Raw genomic sequence first — 23756 nt, forward strand, 5'->3', positions numbered from 1 at the left:
TGAGACGCATGTTAATGCTGGGTATAAACAGGATCTGAGAGAGTTATAGAAACTCCAAAGTTTTTACTCCAAAAGGAAGACGAGATGAGCCCTTTAGATACTCCACTTCTAGAGCTCTTGTAACGCCGCCTTTGTTCTCTTTCACTTTCTCTCATGGTTTCTCAGGTTGCCGCCCTTTCCTCAAGATCTACCAGGCTATGCAGCCCGTCTACACATCTGGGATCTAGTAAGAAACACCCCATGTTTTCCTACACGGTATTGCTCATGCTTCCCTGGCATGTAGCCCAGCCTTCAAGACATCCAATCATAGGCGGCCCTCTGTGTCTGGGGGGTTTCTAAATCACACACACTCAGATGAGCCCACATGTGCTTTTCCCATACATCACTGAACTCGGCCGCTGTAGCTTCCTGCATGCTCTCAGACAGCAGCCGTGTTGTTATCAGTAGGGATGACCCTTTCTGTTAAATGCAAATACAAAGTTTGGCAGCCATGCATTGATAAGTATAGGCCAATGTTTTTGTTCAATGTGGGTTTTTTGTGGTTAATGGTTGTGTGTCTGACTGATGTTTGCAGTAACGTCCAAGGAGACAGTCAGACCAGTATCTGCATCACCATTGAACCCGGCCTGCTTCTGAAAGGAGACATCCTGGTAAGAATGAATCTCACAAAACCTGTCAAAAAACATCCAAGATATATTTCACTTATAAAGTGATATTATATTATTATTATTATTAGTGCTGGGCAACGATTAATCGTGATTAATCATTGTTTATATAATATATGTGTGTGTACTGTGTATATTTATTATGTATATATAAAGACACACATATTTGACACATACAAATAAATATATATACATAATAAATATACACAGTACACATACATATATTATCTCAATAAAAACTTATTTTGGATGTGATTAATTGCGATTTAATCGTTTGACAGCACTAATATATATTAATATTAGGGGTGTGATGAGACACTTATCCCACGAGACGAGACTGGGTTCACGAGAACGAGACAAGATTTTTAGACTTAAAAAAAAAAAAAAAAGTCCTCAATGATGAAATGTATAGGGAAAATAGTCTTTTATTCAACTGAAAAACACAAAATGCAAAAGTAGGTGCATTTTGAAATCAACTTATACTTTATGAAATTAAACTTCTATTTTAATGAATTATATGCAGTAATAACATGTAAACTAGAGCTGCACGATTCTGGATTAATTGAGAATCACATTTTTTTATTTTTTTTAAAATAAATTGGAGATCACGATTCTCTCACAAAATAACGTAATTTAGTAGTTGTTCTGGCAATGTTCATTGCTTAAGTCTTTTAAAAATATATATATTAATTTGAACAAAATAAAAAAAATTATAATAATTCAATGAAGGAGTCAGTGTCTCACTTCATAAAGACTTGTTTCACTACGGGAATCTCCTGAATGAATGATTCAATGTCAATTACATTTTTTAAACGGGTTGTCGCCACCTCCTGGCAAGATGATAAGCGTTACAATACAGGTGTTAAGATACTTTCGTTTTGATCGCTACTGTAGACAATAAGTGTTTATACCCAAACTATAAACTTTTATCCCAGTACTTCTGTTACTTGAATGTCTGTAAGACAGAAATAATGATGTGTGGTTGAAAAGACTGTGTTGCTCTTTCTGGATCAGCAGCAGCATGAATGCAGATTTGAATGTCTTTAACACCTGTTTCACATCGTAAGCATCGGAGCGTGAGCAGCGTGTGTTTAGTCTGACAGCGTTCACATCGGAAGCGTGATGATGGTCGACCCTCTGATTCATCAACATCTCCCGCTCCACTGACACTTGCGATGTGAAACAGTCTTAATAGACATAGCTGAATCGTTGTCATTCAAGAATAAGATCGCGTGGGTGTTTGAATCAAGATCACAAGCGCAATTTTTAACGATTAATGGTGCAGCTCTAATGTAAACATTGCAAAATATTTTTCGAGGATATCGTCACGTTCTCGCGAGACACATTGGATCTAATCTAAATGTAATTTCTTATTGTTTTTCTTTGATTTTGGGTTAAATATGATCTGTCCAGTGTCGAATTAAGACCACAGAAACTGGAGGAAAGCAGCTTGGCACAAGTTCTTCCTCCATTTATGGGCATTTCTCAGAGCAACACGCCAATAATAAAACAGGATGTCTAGAGGGGCATCCATCAGACCTTCATTCCCGATGAGAGCCACTTTTCTCGGCATGGATTTATTTGCATTTTACCTCAGAAAGCTTTTTGGAAGAGAAAGCCAAAAAGAGCAGAGTGCTTTATCATCTGCCATAATGCTGCGCTTGTAGAGGGGCTCTTTCTCTGATGGGCTCGATTTCGGAAGTCCTTAGTAAGCAAAATCAATCAGAGCTGATCTATAGAGGACTCTAACCTGAACACGAACCACAACATTGCACTGCACTTCTGCCAAAGCATATTGTAGATCAATATGCGCCTAGCACGAAAAAAAAAAAAAAAAAGCTTCCCTTGAGGAACAAAGGGGTCCAAACGTTTGAGATAACAACTGAAAATACTTCTATTTTGCAATATTTCTCAGTATTTGATACTGTATGCATCCCTTTTGCTTCATCTCCATCATGATTTTATTTATTTATTTTTTTTGTATTCTCAGAGAAATGGCTTGTTTTTAAAAGCTTCATTTTAATTGTGACTCACTGAGAATCGTTTTCCTTAGGCGGACCCCCCATGTATGCGGCTGAGCCTCTGCTGCAGTTTGGGAAAACCGCAGGATGCTTTGCCAGCCCCCGTCTTCCTCAATTCGGTCGTGTTTGTTTTGTTTCACTCTCCGAACTGAAAAGCTGTACATTTTTTGTCCATCTGCCCCAAGTTAAGTAGGTTAATTATAGTTATTTTGGGCAACAGAAAGAGGGATACAGTTTCCTCAGTGGCCAGTGAGGACATTTTTATGTCCTTGTCTAGGTTTTTGGAGAGGCTCTGTTGTTTTACATACTTTCACTGTGCTGACATCTCTGGCTCTGCTGCACCATGAGAAGGCGAGGCGACCAGCATCCAAAACCTCTCAAACAATCCATTCCAAGCCCATGAACAGAACTTTCTGTGCTGAATGTACGTGTGTTGATGAGAGATTACGTTTGAATGATTTGCCATGCTCTAAAAGGAATGTTCTGGGTTCATTACAAGTTAAGATCTACTGACAGCACAATTACCACAGAAAGTCATTTTAACTCATCCCTCAGCTGAAAACAAAGAAGCATAAATTGTGGTTACAAGTTTAAGTGAAGCAAACTCCACTCACAGGAATTATACCGGCAATGCAAACCAGTAATTCATCCTTTTAGAAAAGTAGTAAAACCAATTTTCTTCATGCTTCAGGCAACTTATATATAACAAAAATATCAATTGCACATTTCTGTTGTAAATCTTTAAAAGTATTGCTACATTTGTATGAAAGTTACTGTAAATATTTATTATTTGTTCATTATTTATTTATTATTGATGAAATCCTCCAAAATGGTGTTTCTATTTATTTATTTATTAATAATAAAGTATTTGATTATTATTGTTGTTTTAATTATCTAATTGTTTATTAACTATTTATGTATGTATTTTATTGATTTATAACTATTATTTGTTAATAATAATAATAACAATAATAATAACAACAATAATAATAGTAATATATTTATTTATAATCATTACTTGTTAGTAATCTTAAAAATGTATTTGATTATTTTTATTTAATTGTTTATTAACAATTTATGTGTATATGTATTTGATTAATTTGTAACGATCTTTTGTTATTAATCATATTTATTTATTTATTTATTTATATTCATTATTTGTTAATAGTAATACATTATTTGATTATTGTTTTTATTATTTAATTGTTTATTAACTATTTATGTATGTATATATGTATTTGATTGATTTATAACTATTATTAATGTCAAAATTAAACTCAACTTAACTGGAACATTTATGGTTGTTTGTAACTGTAATGCTTCAAGCTTCTACTGGTATGACCTTGACTTTTTCTGTCTGGCTGAAAAGCAGCACATTTTCAGTTAGTAATAGTGTGTGATTTCTTTTACCGTTTCCGGTCTGTGTGTATTTCACCTGTTGCTGTAATTGGATTCTCTTGTTGTCCACAGCTCAAGTGTTATCACAAGCGCTTCCGCAGCCCGTCCCGTGATGTTATCTTCAGAGTGCAGTTTCACACCTGTGCCGTCCACGATCTGGGCATCGTCTTCGGCAAAGATGAGCTTGATGAAACATTTAAAGGTATGCTGGATTTGCATCAGTTGAGTCTTGTATAGTCAGACGCTTGAATATGCTCTGCCATCTCAGACTATGTTTGGTTGGTTTCATGTGTTCTTTTGTTTGTTTGTTTTAATTAAATCAGCTGTATTGATGACACTGGCTTGATCAGTCAATTTCTTTTTTCAGATGACAGATTTCCTGAATATGGAAAAGTGGAATTTGTCTTTTCTTTCGGCCCAGAAAAAATCCAAGGTAAGAACTCTGTTTATTGTCATTCATGTTCAGCTGTTAAATAAATCACAGAAACTTTGTAAATAGAACATAAACTGAGCCTAGAAGCTTCTGAGTGTGGATGTTCTATCACAGGAATGGACCACCTTGAGAACGGGCCCAGTGTTTCTGTGGACTACAATACCCAGGATCCTCTGATTCGCTGGGATTCTTACGAGAACTTCAACCAGCGCTGTGAAGATTCAGTGGAGGGTGAGTGAAGTCTCATTATCAACAAATGACTGGAAATTATTAGACTTTCCCAAAAGTGGAGCCAGAATGGTGGTAAAACATTACGTTTCTGCTTGTAAATCTCAAAAAAAAAAAGTAATGTATTTATTTATCAATAAGAAATACATTATTTATTATAAAGAAAATATAATAAACACATTTTTTATTTATTTATTGTAAATAAAAAAATAAAAAATGAATTAATATTTTATTTATTCATTTATTTGCAAGTCAACATTTTTAGTTTTATTCAACATTATTTGGATGCTTTCCTACTAAACGTTTGCCTGGTCTGTAGACATCAAGGAAACTCACTAGTTTTGCTTATTCCTTTATTAACTTATGATGGCCACTCAGAGTTCACATACTTCAGTGTTTGTGTTCGGGTCATCCGTCGGTCCGACATCAAATCATCAGCATTCATTGGAGTTTTGTGACAGAGCTGTTTGTGTACACGTCTCTGATAATCTGTGAGACTGATTTAATCAGATAAGTTTGTAGTGCTGATCACAGAGGTCGAGTCGAGTTCACACACGTATACCACTGTGTCACTGGAATTGTCCTCACACCCATTGTGGTCTAAGCTGCAAGCCTCCTTATTTTAAGTTGTGGTGTGCTTCTGGTCCTCAGACATGTGATTTGTTGTCCTTTTTTGAGACATCCTCATTTTGGGGGTCAGCTCTCTGGAGAGCGACAGTCAGAGTGAGGAATGCGAGGAGGAAATGTATGCAATTCTGTTGAGGTTTGGATGGAAGTACTACATATGCTTTAGCTTATATACCTTTTTACCTTATTTGTGATCAAATATTTTAGTTACATGAATAAAGTCTTTTTCAACTTTCTAGATTTTGACTACCAGTATTGTGTAAGATTCAGTCGCTCGTAGAATATACTAGCTATTTGTAATGCCAGAAGAAATTACACTCAGTACTGCCATTTATCAATTGATTCATATAAAAATGATAAACTTTTGGAAATATTGGTGCTACTTACGATCTTGGAAGCGGTTTTGCTATTTAACATTTTTGTGGAAACTGATACTTTTTTATTTATTTTTTTCAGGATTCAGGAAATATATAAACTAGACATATATATATATATATATATATATATATATATATATATATATATACACACACACACACACACACACACAAAAGTACACATTGGTACACATCCATCTGCAGTGCAAAAAGCTTAAGTACCTTCTATTCCTCAGAATCTTGCTGCCTACTTAGACCCCCTATTCTGATTAATTAATTTTACTGACTGATGAACAAAAGATTTACGTTATCTGTTCAATCTGGCATATGGTACTCTCAGTCTTCTATTCGATGGCAAAAGTTGATATTCCTCATACAAAATATGGGAAGAGTCAGACATAATTTTACCTGCCAGGGACAACATTTTCTTCTTGTACAACTCATGAAAACTTGGCTCAAGCATTTGACCCACAATCTTAGAACAGTTAGATATCAATCTCGCCAGTTGAGCTTTGAGTTGAACAGAGTGACAGCTATACCAAGCACATATTCCATATTGTACAACAATCTGTATTACAGATTGAAAAAACATGAGCAAAATCTGTTTGTTTGCTCCAAAAGACCTTAGTCTCCTGAGGAAATAAATACGCTGTTGTACTTTACAACAAACATACTCTGTATGTGCACTCCATGATAAAGCAGCGTCCACATAGACACCCAAGTATTCAAATGCAGACACTATTTCAATCGGTGTATTATGTATAGTCACTCGTGTTTGATACATGTTATCTGGAAGTCCAAAGGTAATTTCCTTTGTCTTCTTTACATTTATAACAAGTGAATTCCTCTCACACCACTCCACTAATCTATCTGTACAATACTGATGCAGACTGAGATCATCTTCACTCCCCAATAAAGACAATAACACTGTGTCATCCGAGAACTTCAATATGTATGTGTTTACACTGTCAGATTTAGAATCATCTGTATACAAAGCAAAAAGAAAAGGTGAACTCACACACCCCTGAATAAGTAACTATTGGATTCGAATATGTCTGATTAACTTTAACTATCTGTGTTCTACCTATCAAAAATGAATAATACCAAATGAATCAAATAAGGATTTACTTTCGTTTGAATCATTTTTGTCAGTAGAAGCTCTGGCCGTATTGTATTGAATGCAGACGTGAAGTCCAAAAAGAGGGCCCGAGCTATAGTTTTAGGCTTATTCAGATGTTTCAGGATCAAATGTAACACTATTATTACTGCATCTTCAGGTGCAATTAAATTCACATACTGAAAATCGGATCATGTATTATTATTATTAAGAAATCATACTCAGTGCTGCAGTGGTTACATGTTGTATGTTTGGAGAACAGTATAATGTGTTCACCAGCACCCATAAATCAGACCAAAAATGGTGATTTTAACCAGATTTTGTGATTGTTTTGTGTGTGTGGTATGCATCAGAAAGGACTGTGGGTAGTCTGGAGGCTGGTACGATCCCTATATTGAATAGAAAACATCCCACAGAGCCCAGTTTTCCTGTGGGCATTTGACCGCAGTCACTCCACACCACCCTGCGTCCCAAGCCTCCATTTCCCTCGTCAGCTTCCAGTGGCATTTGGTGAAATATTCCAGGCGTTGGCTGAGAATTGTGCAATTCATGCTGTGAGGAGACAGTCAGACCAATCCTGTCCAGTCACAATGTCCAAACGGCTACAACTGTAAATTATTTTGTCTTAGAAAACACCCATGCGGCGTGTTTATGTTAACTGTTTGACAAGAGTATGTTTTGATTCCTGCAATCCAAAACATACTTTTAAAACCATTGAGACTGTATGGTCGTGTTATTTTTAATATCCCTGGGGTCAAATTTTAGGAGCTCCAGTCAGTTTAGCACACATTTAAATTCTACTCTGTTCTCTGTTGAAGACATTTGAGATGATGGGCTATAAAGGCTATAAAGTCTGCCACCCTCTTGACCAGTCCCTGCTGTAAATAGGGCAGGCAGAAATAGGAGGCTCTTGGCTGCCACCTTTAAACTAAAGTGTAAACAAATCCAAATCTCCGGTCAAGAGGCAAGACCCCAAATTGCCCCCTGGCAGCGTTTTTTGCCCCTTTATGAGATGCCTACATATATTTACCATTCAAAGGTTTGGGGTCAGTAAGATGTTTAAGTGTTTTTGAAAGAAGTCTCTTATGCTCACAGAGGCTGCATTTATTTGATTAAAAATATGGTAAAAGCAGTAATATTGTGCAATATTATTTTGTTTCGAAACAACTGTTTTCCATTTTCATATATTTTTAAAATTTAATTTATTTCTGTGATGCAAAGCTGAATTTTCAGCATCATCACTCCAGTCTTCAGTGTCACATGATCCTTCAGAAATCATTCTAATAAGCTGATTTGCTGCTCATTGAGCGCCCATCCCTGCGTGCAGAACAGTCTGTCTTCAGTCAGTAGGACTGCTGAATGGAAAGGGCACATTTGCAAATTAATTTGGATGCCTATCACCTAGTCAAACATCTCCATTGAGTGACTGCGGCCAGAGGACCGACTCCAGAGACATGATAAGCAGCCAGACATTATGCCTTTGTGCTGGAGTTCATGCGTCCTGTCTGCCGAGACTGAAACCTGGCTGAAACATTGGCTAAAACCTGGTTCAAAATGGTTTCATTTTGTTGACATATTAGAGTAAAAGGATTTTACTGCGGGCATTTTAGATATTGCTTTTTGCCACTTAGCAATCAGAAAATGTTATAAACAGCCAGAAAAAATCACAGTGTTTTAGGAATATGTTAAATAAATAAATATACATTTATTATTAATATCTAAATAAATAATAAATAAATCAGGCTAATGATATACAGTATGAACAATAAAATCAAATGAAGAATAAAGATTGTAAAAAAAAAATGTGGTCTTTAAATACATATTTCTTTGAATATATGTATTGTAATTTACATTTACAGATGCCAAAAAAGTGTAATAGAATGAAAACTTGAATGTGCATATTGGATGCTTGCTTTCTACATGGAAGCAAAAAAACTAAATCAGTGCATGAAAACTGTAATGTCTTGCTTAAGCTCCAAAAGTGACACTTGTGTGACTTGTTACTCTAGTCCAAGTTTTCTAAAGTCACAGTTTTACAAAGCTAGTAACAGCCGTAGCTTTGTTTAAAGGAACAGGCTGAAATTTAAAATGTTATTTGCATAATATTTTATGCAAACAGACACTCTAGAACTGATGTTTGGGACTGCTGATGTCAAACCCTGCGTGCTGTGTCTTGAAGCGTCCTCAGTGCACACAAGTGCAAATGAGACATTTCATTTTCTCACACAACGCTATTTCATGACTTCAGAAGATTTGGAATTTGGAATTTCGGAGGTTGATTTATAATATATTGTAAACCATCATTCATGTTTGTAGTATACAAACTTGGAAATCGTTCTCTTTTGTGTTTTCTACTGAAGAAAGAGTCAAAGAGTTTTTAGAACAACACAAGTAATGTAACAAGTAACATTTTTGGGTCAACGATGTTAATGCATCTTATATATTTTGAAGAATTAAAGCCATGCAGTGTTTTTTCCTTACAGTACTAGAGAAGTAAACCACTATCTTAAAACTCACTCAATCTGGACCGAGTGCCATAATTAGAGTAGCCCACAAATGAGAGGGCAGCATTTTTAAGATGATAATGCTTTATCTCTACTTGGATGTTAATAGCTCAGTAATTGATGTCTTATCTGCTTCGTGCCTTGACCACAGATAACACTTCGCTGTTTAACAAGAGCAGCTGGCAAGGTTAGGGCAAAACAAGGCCAATCTTTGCTGGTCCACTGATATTTGTACACCTCAGAAACCACAGATACTACATTGCCTGCCTCAGCACTGGGCTGGAAGCCATTAAAATAGCTTTCCATGTCTTGTTCTCAAAGCCAAGTTTGCTGTCATGAACATTGAGTAATATGCATTGTTTGGTTTAATAAGTTCTGCAAGTCCATACAAATATAATTGTGATAATGTGATGTTTCTGAGTGAAATGGAAAGTTTGAAAGGGATTGTGAAAAGTGAGCAATTAGATTTTTGTATATACTCTTTCGCATAGCATTATTATTATTATGCATGTTGTTCTTGGCAGGTCAATATTAATTGAGTTTTTGATTTTGATATATATATATATATATATATATATATATATATATATATATAATATATTAGGGGTGTCCCCGAATAGTTGATGATTCGAGGAGCCTGATTCGACTCACAGTCGAATATTCGCGGGGTGTTATGATCATGCCATTTTGGCTATACAGGGGTGCTCAGTGTCTGATTTCACATAGAACTACCGGGTTTCTCCCAATAAGTTAATATACAGCCTATTATGATAATGCTGTAAATAAGAATCTTAAAAGAAAGAAGCTTTAAATAAATATTAACGTGCGTGAATAAATCCAATTTCCCCTGTAGATTAAAGTTTCGCTTTCTAATCCGTCACCGACAGAGGACCATTTTGGCGGCAGGGATTTAAATCTTTAACAAGACTGAAATTGACACAGGCAGAGTGGAAGACTTCATTTTTTTTCCCCGATCAGGTAGGGTACAACAAGTGATTTCAAAACGTTTCAGTCGGTTTATTTATATCGTGTATATTATTTATCTCGTATATGATGCATTTGGTTGTTACACTACAGTAAAGCGCTTCATTGTAGTACTATACGGTGATTATCTCTTCAGCGCTCGGTGCGAGCAGAACAACAATGCAGAATATTAATAACTATGAGTGGCACTGTCATATACATACCATTATAATGAGAACTCTATTATAATAAAACGCTGTGATTTTTTTTTTTTCTAGTGTTTAGTTGTGTTTCTGCATGTTATTGCGTGAAGAACGCGTCCACAAAAGGAGTTCATTCAGAGCCGCGCAGACGCGTTCATGTGCACTCGGGGCATTTTGTGCAGACAGCCTATAAGTCATAATATTAACGTTATGTTATATAAATAACGAAGCGTATTCTATGTGAGATAAATGAGTTAAATCCCTTTGATTAAAAACCGGCTATCATATGCTTCATTCATCTTCTGCGCGCGCAGCTCAAAACAGAAATGCAAAACGTTATAACTCATATAGCCTACATAACATTATAATGAGAGCACTATTGGTTAAAAAAAAGAAAAGAAAGAAATTTGTGAATTCTTAAGGGTTTCGCTGACGTTTAATGATAACTATCTTTTAACCAAAACATAAAACATTATTCACCCTGTTTGTATCTGTGAGGCGTCTGTTACACATTTTCCCTGTGTGTTTATGACTGTCGAATGTCTGACTTGACTCTTGGTAATGTATTTTGCCCCGCCCCCAAATATATGATTCGACTATCAGTCGACTATCGGCATGATTCGAAAATTCCGATTCTACTATGAAAATCCTTAGTCGGGGACACCCCTAATAAATATATATATATATATATAAGCACAAACTACTGAAGTGATTAAACATAGTTAAAAATGTATTAATCCTGTATAATATGAGAATATTATGCAGATTACAGACAGTATACATTTTAACTTTTAATTTCAAAAATTCATATGACTTTAATCTACAAACTATATTATCTATTTGAAAGTTTGGAGTTAGTAAGGTTTTTTTTTTTTTTAAGAATTCTTGTATGCTCACCATGGCTGCATTTATTTGATCAAAAATATAGTAAAAATAGTAATATTGTGAAATATTATTAAAATGTAAAATAAGTGTTTTCTCTTCTCTTGGATTTTATTTTCATTTTATTTAGTTATTTATTTATTTTTGTATTATTTATTTTATTTATTTTTTTCCCCCCCAGTGATGTTAAAGTTGAATTTTTTTTTTATTTTTTTTTTCTCAGGATACTTTGATGAATAGAAAGTTAAAATACAATAAAATATATATATATTTTTTTTTAACATGATAAACGTTACTTTACTCTTGATGTTGATTACAAAAGCCCATTGAGTCCATGAAGACATTAGAATTGACACAGAATTGCAACTATTCAGTAACCATCCAAACACAGTGCCAAGTCAGCATTAAACAAGTGAAAGGTGACGACGGGCGTTACGACTGTAAAAACAATCCCTCTGTCCATCACTGTCTTTGCGGTGGCTCTGACTCTTGGGGTTCAGCTTGAAAGACTGGAGAGGAGTCAGGAGACAGAGCCGAGGCCTTGTTTACATGCCCTCCCCATATTTGGCCGGGGCCCTGCCCACAGCATTTTTGGGATGGTTGGGTAAGAAAAGTGTGACGACGGGGAGATGGGATTGGAGAGGCGCTGACAGAGATGTTGTGTGAAAAAGAGCCAACTCCTCCAGCCTGGATACCAAAAAGCCTTTTTGTTATCAGTCACTAGAGGGAGAGTGACAGAGCGAAGAGTCTCTGTTCACTGCACACACACGGATCAGACTGGATCGTACTTGTCACTGTTTTTTTGGACCGTAAAAGCCCAGAAGAAGTGTTTGAGGAGAACTGTTGAAGCTGATCTGCGCTGAGGTAAAATTGTGTGAATGATTTGTCTTTCACAACTTATGGTCAGTGACTTGTTGTGTCAACCACAAATGGATTCTTCAAGGAACGTCTCTGTGAAGTTTTTAAAGAATAAATTCAAGTTTTAATTGTTGTTGTTGTGTTTAAATGATAGATTGTAATAGCTTGAAGCTTTTATTGTAATGAATGAATGTCTTCTTCCTCCATATTACTACAGTGTTAAAGGTGAAATTTCTGACATTCTATTCTATATATTGATTTGTCTCCCAACCAGAATGTTTGAAAACCAGAAATATCACTTTTTTTTACATAATGACAAATTATTTGGTGTCATTTTGCTTTATTTGAGAATATTTGATATATTTCTTTCATTTAATTTTTTTATTTCATTTTTATATTTTGTTCATTTATTTATTTAATTAGTTAGTTGTGTTTTATTTTATTTTATTTGAATTAAATTTAAAATATTTTATATGTTCTATTTATCTTGTTTTCTTAAAAATAAAAATAAAAATAAATTGTTTTAGGAATTAAAAATTAAATAAAAATAAATAGATCATCATAAATATATTTTTTTATGATATTTTTATTTTTATAAAATCAGTTAATTGGCTGCTAACACACACACACACACACACACACACACACACACAGACACACACCCACCAAACCTCTGCATCAGTGCATGTCCACTTCACAGTAAAACTTTTTCACAAAAGGTCAATCAACGCCACGGTCAGATCTTTTAGTAAATGTGACACATTCTTTAATATACATGAAACAGTTTAAGAACTGTTTATTTTTCAAGATTTAAAGTCAATATATTTCAGTCAAAAGTGCAAATAATTGACAAATCATGTGCCAAAAGTACGATTACACCCTCATTATTTTTGTTGAATCATAATATGAAGTTTTCCAAGGCTTCTTAACTTCCAACAATTTAAATGTGTTTTCAAGACTGCTAATATTACTTAGTTTGAATTAATGGGAACCTAACAGGTTTTGATTGTGCCTTTTAGAAAAATGGCAGTGTTTCGAATAAATCTCACTGGCTGCATTTAATTTCACCAACTCAGACTCGTATTAAGTATTTTTTTTTGCCAAGGTTTTGCAGGCACAGCTGATTTCCTTATTATGAGTCTAAGTGTGGTTAGCACATATTTAAGCTAAGCTCTTAAACAGAGCGTTGACTATGGTTTCATCACAGTTGTTGCAGGATTGGTGTTTGAATTGCGTTTTGGAGTTCAGCTGTGTAAAGCTGAGCTTTATTATGGTGTGTTTGTGTGGCTGGCAGTCTAACTGTTACGTAATAAACGTGTCTACACATCAAGCTGGCTTCAATTAAACCTTCTTGCGATGGGCGGCTGGGCCTCTCCATCTTGAACGTTGTTTAATTTTGTGGCTAGAAACCAGTAGCTTTGCCAACAAAATTGGACAGTTAACCCTTTCAGCAGGCTGTAGTTCAGTTCTCAGCAGTGTCGTCAACAATGCTAGGCTTTTACTGTCACCATCTGTTAACACATGACACCAGAGGTGCACTTTTCGTGTTTCCCCTCTGACGGATTTAACTACCTGAGGCTGTTTGTTCACGTGTGTGGTCTTCTGGATGTTTTTGTCGTGTTGTTTTGACAGTGGCAAAAGCTAAGGTTTATGCACAGATAAGTTGGAATTGGAAATATGGAAGTGTCCACTGCAGATGATTCCTGATCGCATTCTGAGTTTGGAACTGTCTGTGGACAGGATTCTGCTATGGAGTAATACTTTTTTTGCCCTTTTATACTCTTATTGATGGGATTAGTAGAATGAGGACAGGAAATGATGATGATGATGATGATGAGAAGAGGCCGAATGGGATCGGGAAATGCTGAACTTGAACACCTGTCACCTGTAGGAATGTACTAACCACATACTTCTTGTGGATGATGCCTTAAAACACTGAGTGGGTCTCATAAAAACTTATCCAGGTCACATTTTACCCTAAGATCAACTTGAAAAAAACAAAAAACAAATAAAAAAACAATAAATTACATTTTACATGAAAAAAGGAGGCATATTTGTCGGACCATTTAAGATTTGTTTGTATAATGACAATTTCTTATTATAAGACAATTTCTTCTTATTATCTAGGTTCATTACATGTGAAGTAAAAAATTTCAAAAGTTTTTTGTTTTAATTTTGATGATTAGAGCTTACAGCTCATGAAAGTCAAAAACCTTTTATATATGAAAGTTCCACTTTTTGAAATAAGTTTAAAAAAAACAAAAACAAAAAAAAAACTTCATGATATTCTAATTTTTTGAGATGCACCTGTATATATAAAAATAACCTAACTATAGAAAAGCATATTTTTCAAAATTATTATTACTGGAAAATTGTAGTATATACTTCCCAAAATTCTCAGTAGTTATTTACATTGAATTGTATTACTGCAATATTATGTAAATTATAGACATTAATATACATATAAATCTATTATATCTTATTTAAAATATAAATCTTTTATTAAGGAAAAAGTATGATATTAAGATTTTTTTTTAACCAATATTTCATATTTACAACCAAGTTTCATGATTATTAAGCTTTCCTCCTATTGTATATATAAATATGTGTGTGTGTGTGTCTGTGTGTTTAAAAAATACAATTAGAAGCATACATTAGAAGCGCTGTGCAGTAAAAAGTAATTTTTTCCTTGCATTATGGTAGTGAAAAATGCTTCTTGCATGTCTTGAAAATATGTTATAGTTCAGAAAAATTGTTTTCATTTTCTTTAAGTATATTATAATTTCTTTCTTTATTTTTTGAGGAGTGAAATACGTCTTGAACATATTCTTGACTGGTTTTGTAAGATTTATCCAAACACACAAGAAACACATCTATTTACATCCAAACCGTGATGTACATCTGACACCATGGATCTAGTGTCATGAGATGTGTGCCTGTTTTGTCTCTGTTTAGATCTCTGCTTTATGCATACAGTATGAGTCCTTATCATGTAAACAGCCTTTAGATTTGTCCCTCTGTATCTCAGGGATTAGACTGCTTTGACTGCAAACTCATTGCGTAATATAGCAAATGTCAGAGCTTATGAAAGGCCTGTGTGCACATCATGCCGAGAATGTTCCTGAATCGCTCCTCCAGTTTTGCGAACACAGAGCCTCAGTTGTTCAGCGTGTGTCCTGCTGTAGGCTGTTTTGTCAGGCTGTGTCTAGGGCCTTCAAGAGGATTCACATTTAGCCAATCATAACATTTGACCTTTGACCTTTGCCTTCACACCCACGGAACATGCCCGCAGCTGCTGTCCAGACCCCTCTCGCCTGTCGTCCGCTCGCTGGATCTGTGTTTGTCTTTAGGTTTAACTACCGTGCAGAGAAGAAACGCTCTCTCGTGAAGAGAGGAGGCCAATCAAAACTCCACCTCCTCTCTCCTCCACTTTACAAGACAAGATTGTCCCGTTTCTCCAGCATTCCAGAGGCCTACGCACATAGCTCAGCACGGGTCAGATATTCCCCCCTAAATAGCTTGCACTGACCTGTGACAGATGGCGGTGATGATATTTATGAGACAGAGAGACCAGTTATGTGCGCCCGTCTCCCATTAATGCTGATTGGGAAACCCTTTGGGGTTTCCTCACAGTCACTGGTTTGTTAGATACCTGGGTCCAGTTGCATAAAAGGTTTAGACTAGTCTTTAAAGTTAGTCATCCAATTTTTTACTTGAAGACTGGTCGTAATTTTTTTTTTTTTTAAATCTCAGTTTAAGTTCGTCAGGCTAGCTTTTAAGACATTGTCTTAACATAGAGGCTGAGTTTATGCAACTGGCCCCTGGTCAGGGATCTGTATGTAAACTTTTAATAGAATCATGTTTCCACAAGGACATAAGGACAAAATTACTATATAACCTGCCAAATAAATTCTTCGTTCAGATATGCTGCTCTTTGCCTGGAATCGGTTACAAGAAATACTATACCTTACCCTATAATAAAAACATTTTTGAAGTTGTAAATAAAAAGATTATTGGCTCTTTAGTGAAGATTATTTCAAGAATTTCTATTTTAGTGTTTCTACTTCAAAATTTCGCATTTAGTTATTTATGGAAGCTTGTTTTTGCCACAGGATGAAAAAATAAAGGTACATGTGAGATGAGCTGATATATAGAATTTCCCCAAAAAAATAAAAAATAGTTTGAATTGTGAGACAAAAAGATAAAAAGTCACACTTTCCTTTTTGTTTTATTTTATGGTGAAGACAATAACAAAAAAAAAAAAAAAGATTTGTGAGATGTTAATTTGAAATGGCTGAAAAAGTCAGAATTCTGAGTTCTTGCAATTCAGATTTTTTTTCTCTCAAAATTCTGTGAAAAATGTAAGCTTACTGAGATTGTTTTCTTCGTTCTTAAACTTGGCATAAAATAAAAATTCACCTTGTGTATTTTTTAAACTGCATGTTGATCTTATTGTGAATGATTCATTCATGCACATTTCATTTTTAAAAATTGAAAATTCAAAAACATTGCAAATGCATAAATGATCTAAATGAATGTGCATCGCCTTGCATTCTGAGCTATCAGAGGCATCATTTGAAGACAGATTCTGTGTTTACGATGGAAGGAATAATCCTAGGTTCAGTACCAAGATCTTTAGATTCTGAGATGAAATGTGACCCAGGCATGTTCTCGGCAGGTTTTTGTGAGATTTACCTAAATACTTTGCATAACTAGCAACAAGCCTGGGCATAAATGTTTTGTCTGGAGACGCCTTGTGTTTTTAAATGCAGTTCTAGTTTTCTGTAGCAGCTTTACTAATTATCCTTAAATCCTTAATGAATTGTGTCATCAATTGCTTTAGGGATGGATCTTTTGTCTAGCCACAGGTTTTATAAGTTAGCTACAGATATAGTGAAAAGCCAATTCTACATGCGATACGCTCATAGAAACAGGGCTACATGTGAGCAGAACCGCAACATGCAGTTTCCTTCTGATTTTCAAAGTGCCTCATTTAGTTTTGATTCAGTAATGCATTGTTTTGGTTCTCCAGAGCTCTCTGAGGACTAATGATGAAGTGTGTGATGAGGAGCTGGTGTGTGCGGTCTGTGTGCGTAAGTGTGTGGAGCGAATAGCCCAGGCCAGTTCTCAACCGCAGTCAGCCGCTGCATGCCTATCAAAGAGCCGCCCTCGTTTCGCCCGCTCTGTTCCCAGCGCTTTGAGAGGGGCGTGATTGCTTTTCCTTAAAGGCAACGTAAGCGCCAATGAAACGTTACCCACGAATGGCCTCTCGCTGGAGTCACGTGGAAAGCTGCGTGCATGAAGCTCAATGTCCGGCTTTAGCACTGAAAAATATAAGCAGTGTTTTTCTCCGATTGGCATCCAGCAAAACAGGGAAAATATGCCCAAAATCTAATCTTGGTTCATATTTGTTTAGTCTGCATCCAGTTCTGATTTGGTTTTGAGATTCAGTTTGTTGAGACAGTTTAGTCAATATCAGTACATCCAAACTGTTTTTATAGTAATGCCTAGTTCCTTCATGAAACTCTAGATGGCACAGGCTGATGGGTCTTAACGTAACTGATGATTGGTTCATGTTGCATACGCAGCCTATGAGCTTGCTGCTTTACATTTAAATGGCTGGTAAGCATCTACTTGAGCATTTTGCAGCGTGTTTTCAGAGTTCATCTGAAACCCTCCACCTTCTCCAGCTCCACCTGTACAGATCTGCTATGGGTTGTTTTATATGCTATTTGTGCAGCAGTATGTGTTATACTCACAGCACCGTATCACCATATGCAATCTCTAAAATCTGATTTCATAAATGGATATGGTTTACAACAGGATTGTAAAAATGTCAGATTTCATGTGGCTTTTTGGTGTTTAGATTACAAACAACTAAAATGATTTGAATCAGATTTGTCAAAAATCATTGTTTTTTTTTTACTGCCTGTCTAAACCAAGATGCGAGATTATATTATTTTGAGGTGGTAACTGCTTGTGGGAATTTAGTTGGAGCTGATGTGGTGAGGTTCTGTTCATTTGTTCTTTTCTCTGTGCTTTAATCACACAAGGCTTTCTCAACTCTTTCATCTCTGCCTTTATATAAGAGGCCCATCAAAAGCATCTTTAATGCATATTTAATGTCCTGCACTTACCTTATACAGGCTCCATTACCAGAGGGCTCTTGTGATGAGCGTCTGTGAAGTCACACACAGCACTTTGTCTTCTTCTCAAGTGCTTACACAATGTTTTTTCAGCAGCTCTTGACCAGATACAGCTCATGAACTTGTTCTTGACCACACATTTCATTAAAACTTAAATCACATTCATATTGCTTTAATGGCATAGTACAAACTGCTTTTGTAGCATTTTATATACATTTTATTTAAAAAGCAGCTATTACGCCAGTCTTCAGTGTCACATGATCATTCAGAAATTGTTCTAACATGCTGATTTTGAATAAATACTGTTCTTTTAAATTTTTTAATTCATCAAAGAATCAAAGAAAAAAGTGTCACAGGTTCAACACTAAAAATAAATCAGCATATTAGAATGATTTCTGAGGGATCATGTGACACTGAAGACTGGATTAAAGATGCTGAAAATTCAGCGCTGTGTCACAGAAATAAATTATATTTGAAAGTATATTAAAATAGGAAAACAATATTAGAAATTGCAATAATATTTCACAATATTACGTTGTTTTTTTTTCTGTTTTTTTTTTTTTTTAATCAAATAAATACAGCCTTGATGAGACTCCACTAAAAATATAAAAAATCTTACTGATCCCAAACTTTTGACACACACACACTGAATACTGGAGTAATGGCTGCGGAAAAATCAGCTTTGCTGCCACATGAATAATTGATATTATATATAGCATATTAAAATAAAAAATGTTGTTTTAAATTATAATTATCAGAGTATTACTGTTTTTATTGTATTTTAGATCAAATAAATGCAGCCATCAGCACTAACAGCAGCATGAAAATAATTTGATTCTAGTAATTTCTTTTTTTTTTCATAAGCAATCTAAGGGCTGTTGCTCAGTATGAAGTTTTTTCAGGTTTGATGTCCAGTCTTTCACGTGCTAAAGCAATCACTGGTGAGCTCTAAGGGTTTACAGCACTTAAATTGTTCAAACATTGCCATCGTTTGGGAAAAACAGCATGTAAATGCAGATGAGATCAGATGAATTAGACAGCTGTGATCTAAACCACATTGGTTCGCAAGGGTATGATTCAGTTGTGGGAGTGTTTTGGCAGCAGGTGTTAAAGCGATGATCACATTGTATGTTTTGATTCATGGCAGCGGGTGTTTGTCATTACGTGGATATCAGTCGTGTCACATTGTCAGGATTTCTGTTTGCTGACTGCTGGTCTGTTTCTGACTGACTTGCACAAACATATACAGTACATTCATTTCCTGCAGACACACCATGTGAAGTTTGTACAGTCCTTCCGTGAACTTTTTTCTCTTTCCTCTTGGTTTAATCTCATTCCATGTCCTTGAAAGCTCAGACTATCACTCACAGAGCAGTGGCCAGAACTATTGATCTTTTTTAACATTAAGCATGCATGTTTAGATAAAAGATATAGAAAAATCATTAATGTTGGCTATTAATGAACAGCTCGAACAAACAAAAACCCTTTCCCCATGCTGGTGATTTAACATGTTCATTACACATTTTTCAAGGGACTCTTGGCATTTCTGAAACATTACCTGCACTTTAATCAGTCCAAGTAAACAGTCCATGTTTTGCTACTTGAATCATCCATCACAAAAAAATTATCCGCTTTGTCCGCCCACCATGAAACATGAGCCATGATGTCATGCTTGTATAAAAGTCTATTATTTTATTTTATTTTATTTTATACAGGCTGCTGCATTTTGTTTTACTTACTTAATTAATTTTATTTAGGTTCCTTTTTTTTATTTTAAGCAACAGGCCACTCAAGTCTTATCTATATATTTTTACTGAGACAACATTGACTTTATTTTATTTCATTTAATTTCATTTCAAGCAATAGGCCACTCAAGCCACACTTTGTAATGTTCTATGCCTTTATAAATGGCAATTATATATATTTTTTTAAAAATACACCATTAATGCATCAATCATTGACTGACCAAATGTCCACATCTGTGAAGTAATGTGAAATCAGATAGGCCTACTGTTTTGCCTATTGACTATTGGGAAACACTATAAAAACACCTACCCACACATACATACACACTCTCAAAGCCCCCCAGCTGCCTGTGCTTGTAAATCTTAATAAGGTAAGGCTTCTCAAACAATGTTAAATATAAAATGCCAGTTTTCCATTCTGGCAAAAAAATAGTACCATGAAATCATTATGTTCAGGCCAAAACCATGAAGGGGTATTCTAGGCACGACATGAAGCTGTGGTAAAACTGTGGTAAAATCACTGTGATGCATTAGAGTAGTATTGCATTTATGAAACAAAAGCAAGTGGAAACACAAAGCAGCTAACTAGGTTTTGGAACAGAGCTGCAGTGTTTATGGATGCACATTATTGACTTTGGGCCAGTGAGAGCCCTAGAGTATGTGTTTGAGAGGGGATCTGTTCCAAAAGCCTTCTGAGCTGCCCAGTTGTAAAATTAAAATTTTAACATAAAAAAAATATATTTTTATATTGTTTAATATTATATTATTATAAAATATCAATATTAATAATATTAATAATAATAATATTATAATATTTTTTAAATAAAATGTTTTATATTATATTAAACATTTTACCAATCTTTTTGGTACTGACTGAAACATCTCTTTTTGGGAAAAGTTCATTTTTCATTATATTGAATTTTCTGAATGAATTATAATCCAATATTAAACAATTCTTTTTTTAATTATATATCTTATTAATATTGAATGATATAAGTTATTTATAATTACATTTCTCTCTTTATAACTGCTGCAGAATTTGGCCAAAAGAAGGCATCCTTCTGTTAGAACAATCTTTGTGTTATTGAAATGCTGCCTTTGTAGGCATCTCACTGGGTTTTGAAACAGAGCCAGGGAGTTAGTGAAGGATAACGAGCCTGTCCGACAGAAAAAGCCCCAGTGATGTCACTCTAGTAGACACCAGACACGCAGCTGGGCGAGGATAAATTCACGCCCACCTCACTAGGGGTGTTGTACATCCAACGAGAAGGAAAGAGTCATGTCATCTTCAGCAGCACAGCTTAATCGGAGTTAAAACAGGAGGTGGAGAAAGAGGAGAGAGCTTTCTGATGCAAAACTACTCCCACAGCTCACTAATGTTGAGCTGCTAGAACTCGAGAGCAAGAAAACACGCAGACTTTTCAAAACTTTGTTTCTTCTTGGACACTTACAGAGCTGTGCACTAAGCCAGGTAGGAATATTTTCTTGTGCCTCTTTTTGTGCTTTAAAAAAATATCTAAAGCACTTTAGCTTGTGTTCCCATCCTGCTATTTTTATGGGTGATGATTAGGGATGAGCGCAATCTGGGTGTGATATCACCGGTGTCTGCAAACAGGTGATAAAAAGCGCGCCGAAATAGAAGACGTTTGCTTTTTCAAGAAAGAGGCGTGTCTGATTCCACATTGAGATGGCAGATTTTAATGACAGCGTCAGCTCCTCTGATGTCAGTATATTAAATCATGAGATCTCCATTTTTAAGGTGCAAATAAAACATGAGATCTGGTCGGCTCATCTGAGATGTCACAGATGAAGTTTTAACCTACTGAGAGGTTTATACGAGGTGCTGCTCTCCTCCGTGGTGTGGGGTGGGTGTTATTTTGGAGTATTAGAACACTGGGAGATGTTTGAAACAGCTGAGGGATTGTTAGGGGAAACTCTGGAGGGAAAGAAAAAGGGAAAAATGGGGAGAAGAGCTCATTTTTTCCACACTATGCTGTAAAAGGAAAAATCTGGACCTAGGCCTGGTCTCTCAGAGGAGAAACAAACGTAGTCATCTCAGTTTTGACATTAGGTCATATCATTACAAATCATCTGAATTCACTCCTGCAAAGTTTGGTTTATGCAGATTTGGGGATTTTAAAAAGCAAGTAATGACCAGAGCTGCATTTATTTGACAAAAATACAGTAAAAACAGTAATACTGTGAATAAAAAAATCACAGTTTTCTATGTGAATATACTTTAAAATGGAATTTATTCCTGTGATGCAAAGCTGAATTTGAGCAATTTGTCACGGAAATTGTTCTAATACGCTGAATAATATGCTGAACTTAGTAGTGTTTCTTCTGGTCAGTGCACCAATTTACATTTGATGTGCAACAACGGACATCAAGGTTGGCAGCATTTGACAGACATGTCCAGTCTGGTCAGAAGGTCACATAGCTGCATGTGACACTGGGTCAAAGGTGATCATTGAATTTGTTGCATGTAGACATCTTCAACCTAAAGGTCAACAGGTCTCTTGAGGTAACCTGGGATGTCTATTTTTAAGGATCTTGAAGGAGCTGTTAGTCTCAAATCGCCCACAGTATGTTCGCAGACCATATGATGCTCACTGGTTGCTGATTGAAAAGCATTGGATGTCATAGTTTAGCAGGTTAGTAGCATCGTATTTTGGAACATATTTTTGAGGCGCTTAGTAGGAGGTTAATTAGATATTTCTGTTATGTCTGTGAAATAATGCAGATTTTTTAAATAGAAAATAACACAAACATTTTTAAACTTGGGAATTCATTGAAATATCAGCATTAAGTTTTCTTTGTAAGAACCTCTTACTGAACACTTTGTGTGCAAGGCTTGAAATGTGAAATTAAACTAAAATGTTAACCCAGTTACTTTTCTGAAGAAGTTTCTATATCTCATTCTATATTCAAATTCATTCATGTTATTTGAGATACAAGTACAATTTATTAACACTTAAGCACCTTATTTACATGCTACAATTTTTATAATTGTACCAAAATATACTTTTAAAAGCACTTTAAGCAAACTGGAAAAGCATTTCATAGAATGACCCATCTGTAAATACTACTTTTTAGAGGAAATTCTGATTACGAAATGTATGCAGATTACCACAGGCCAGTCATCGGCCAATACTTCTGCAGCATTATATGAATGAGTTTTTTCCCCTGCTGTATTTATTGTGGTACCACCTATTTCAGATTAAACGACTCCAACTGGCACTTAAAAATAGAACGAACACATCTGAACAAGCTAATCAATGTCTTCTGGATTATTAGAATTACACGGGCAGGTGAGTTCGATCAAGGTTGAAGCTAAACACTGCAAGAAAGTGGACCTTGAGGGCCAGAGTTGAGAACCCCTGCTTTGTCACAAGTCCAACTGTTCATGACTAGGGAGCCACAGTCTCCCGTCTTCAGCTATTAGTGCTATAGAATGTCAAAAAACAGCATAGAAGAGCCCAGAGCATTGTGCCCACTTTTCCCAGCTGTATTATCAGATTTGCGGCTCGACAGATCCTGCATTAAGACACCATGGGAAACTCAGCGTGAGTGTTTCAGGCTGGCTCTA

General features: G+C 35.5%; 1 protein-coding gene across 12 annotated transcripts in view; it reads left to right on the forward strand.

The window, feature by feature from the left end:
* The window catches only part of tns1b (tensin 1b), a 255077-nt gene that overhangs the window by 196545 nt on the left and 34776 nt on the right, over positions 1 to 23756 (forward strand). For all 12 annotated transcript variants that reach the window (XM_058786285.1, XM_058786288.1, XM_058786289.1 and 9 more), the window contains 5 exons: positions 166 to 226; positions 575 to 650; positions 4157 to 4286; positions 4452 to 4517; positions 4632 to 4748. In XM_058786285.1, coding sequence (XP_058642268.1) covers positions 166 to 226; positions 575 to 650; positions 4157 to 4286; positions 4452 to 4517; positions 4632 to 4748 — 450 coding nt within the window. The remainder of the gene's footprint in view (positions 1 to 165; positions 227 to 574; positions 651 to 4156; positions 4287 to 4451; positions 4518 to 4631; positions 4749 to 23756) is intronic.

The sequence above is a fragment of the Onychostoma macrolepis genome, chromosome 09 (genome assembly GCF_012432095.1).
Source record: "Onychostoma macrolepis isolate SWU-2019 chromosome 09, ASM1243209v1, whole genome shotgun sequence".
Classification (NCBI taxonomy): domain Eukaryota; kingdom Metazoa; phylum Chordata; class Actinopteri; order Cypriniformes; family Cyprinidae; genus Onychostoma; species Onychostoma macrolepis.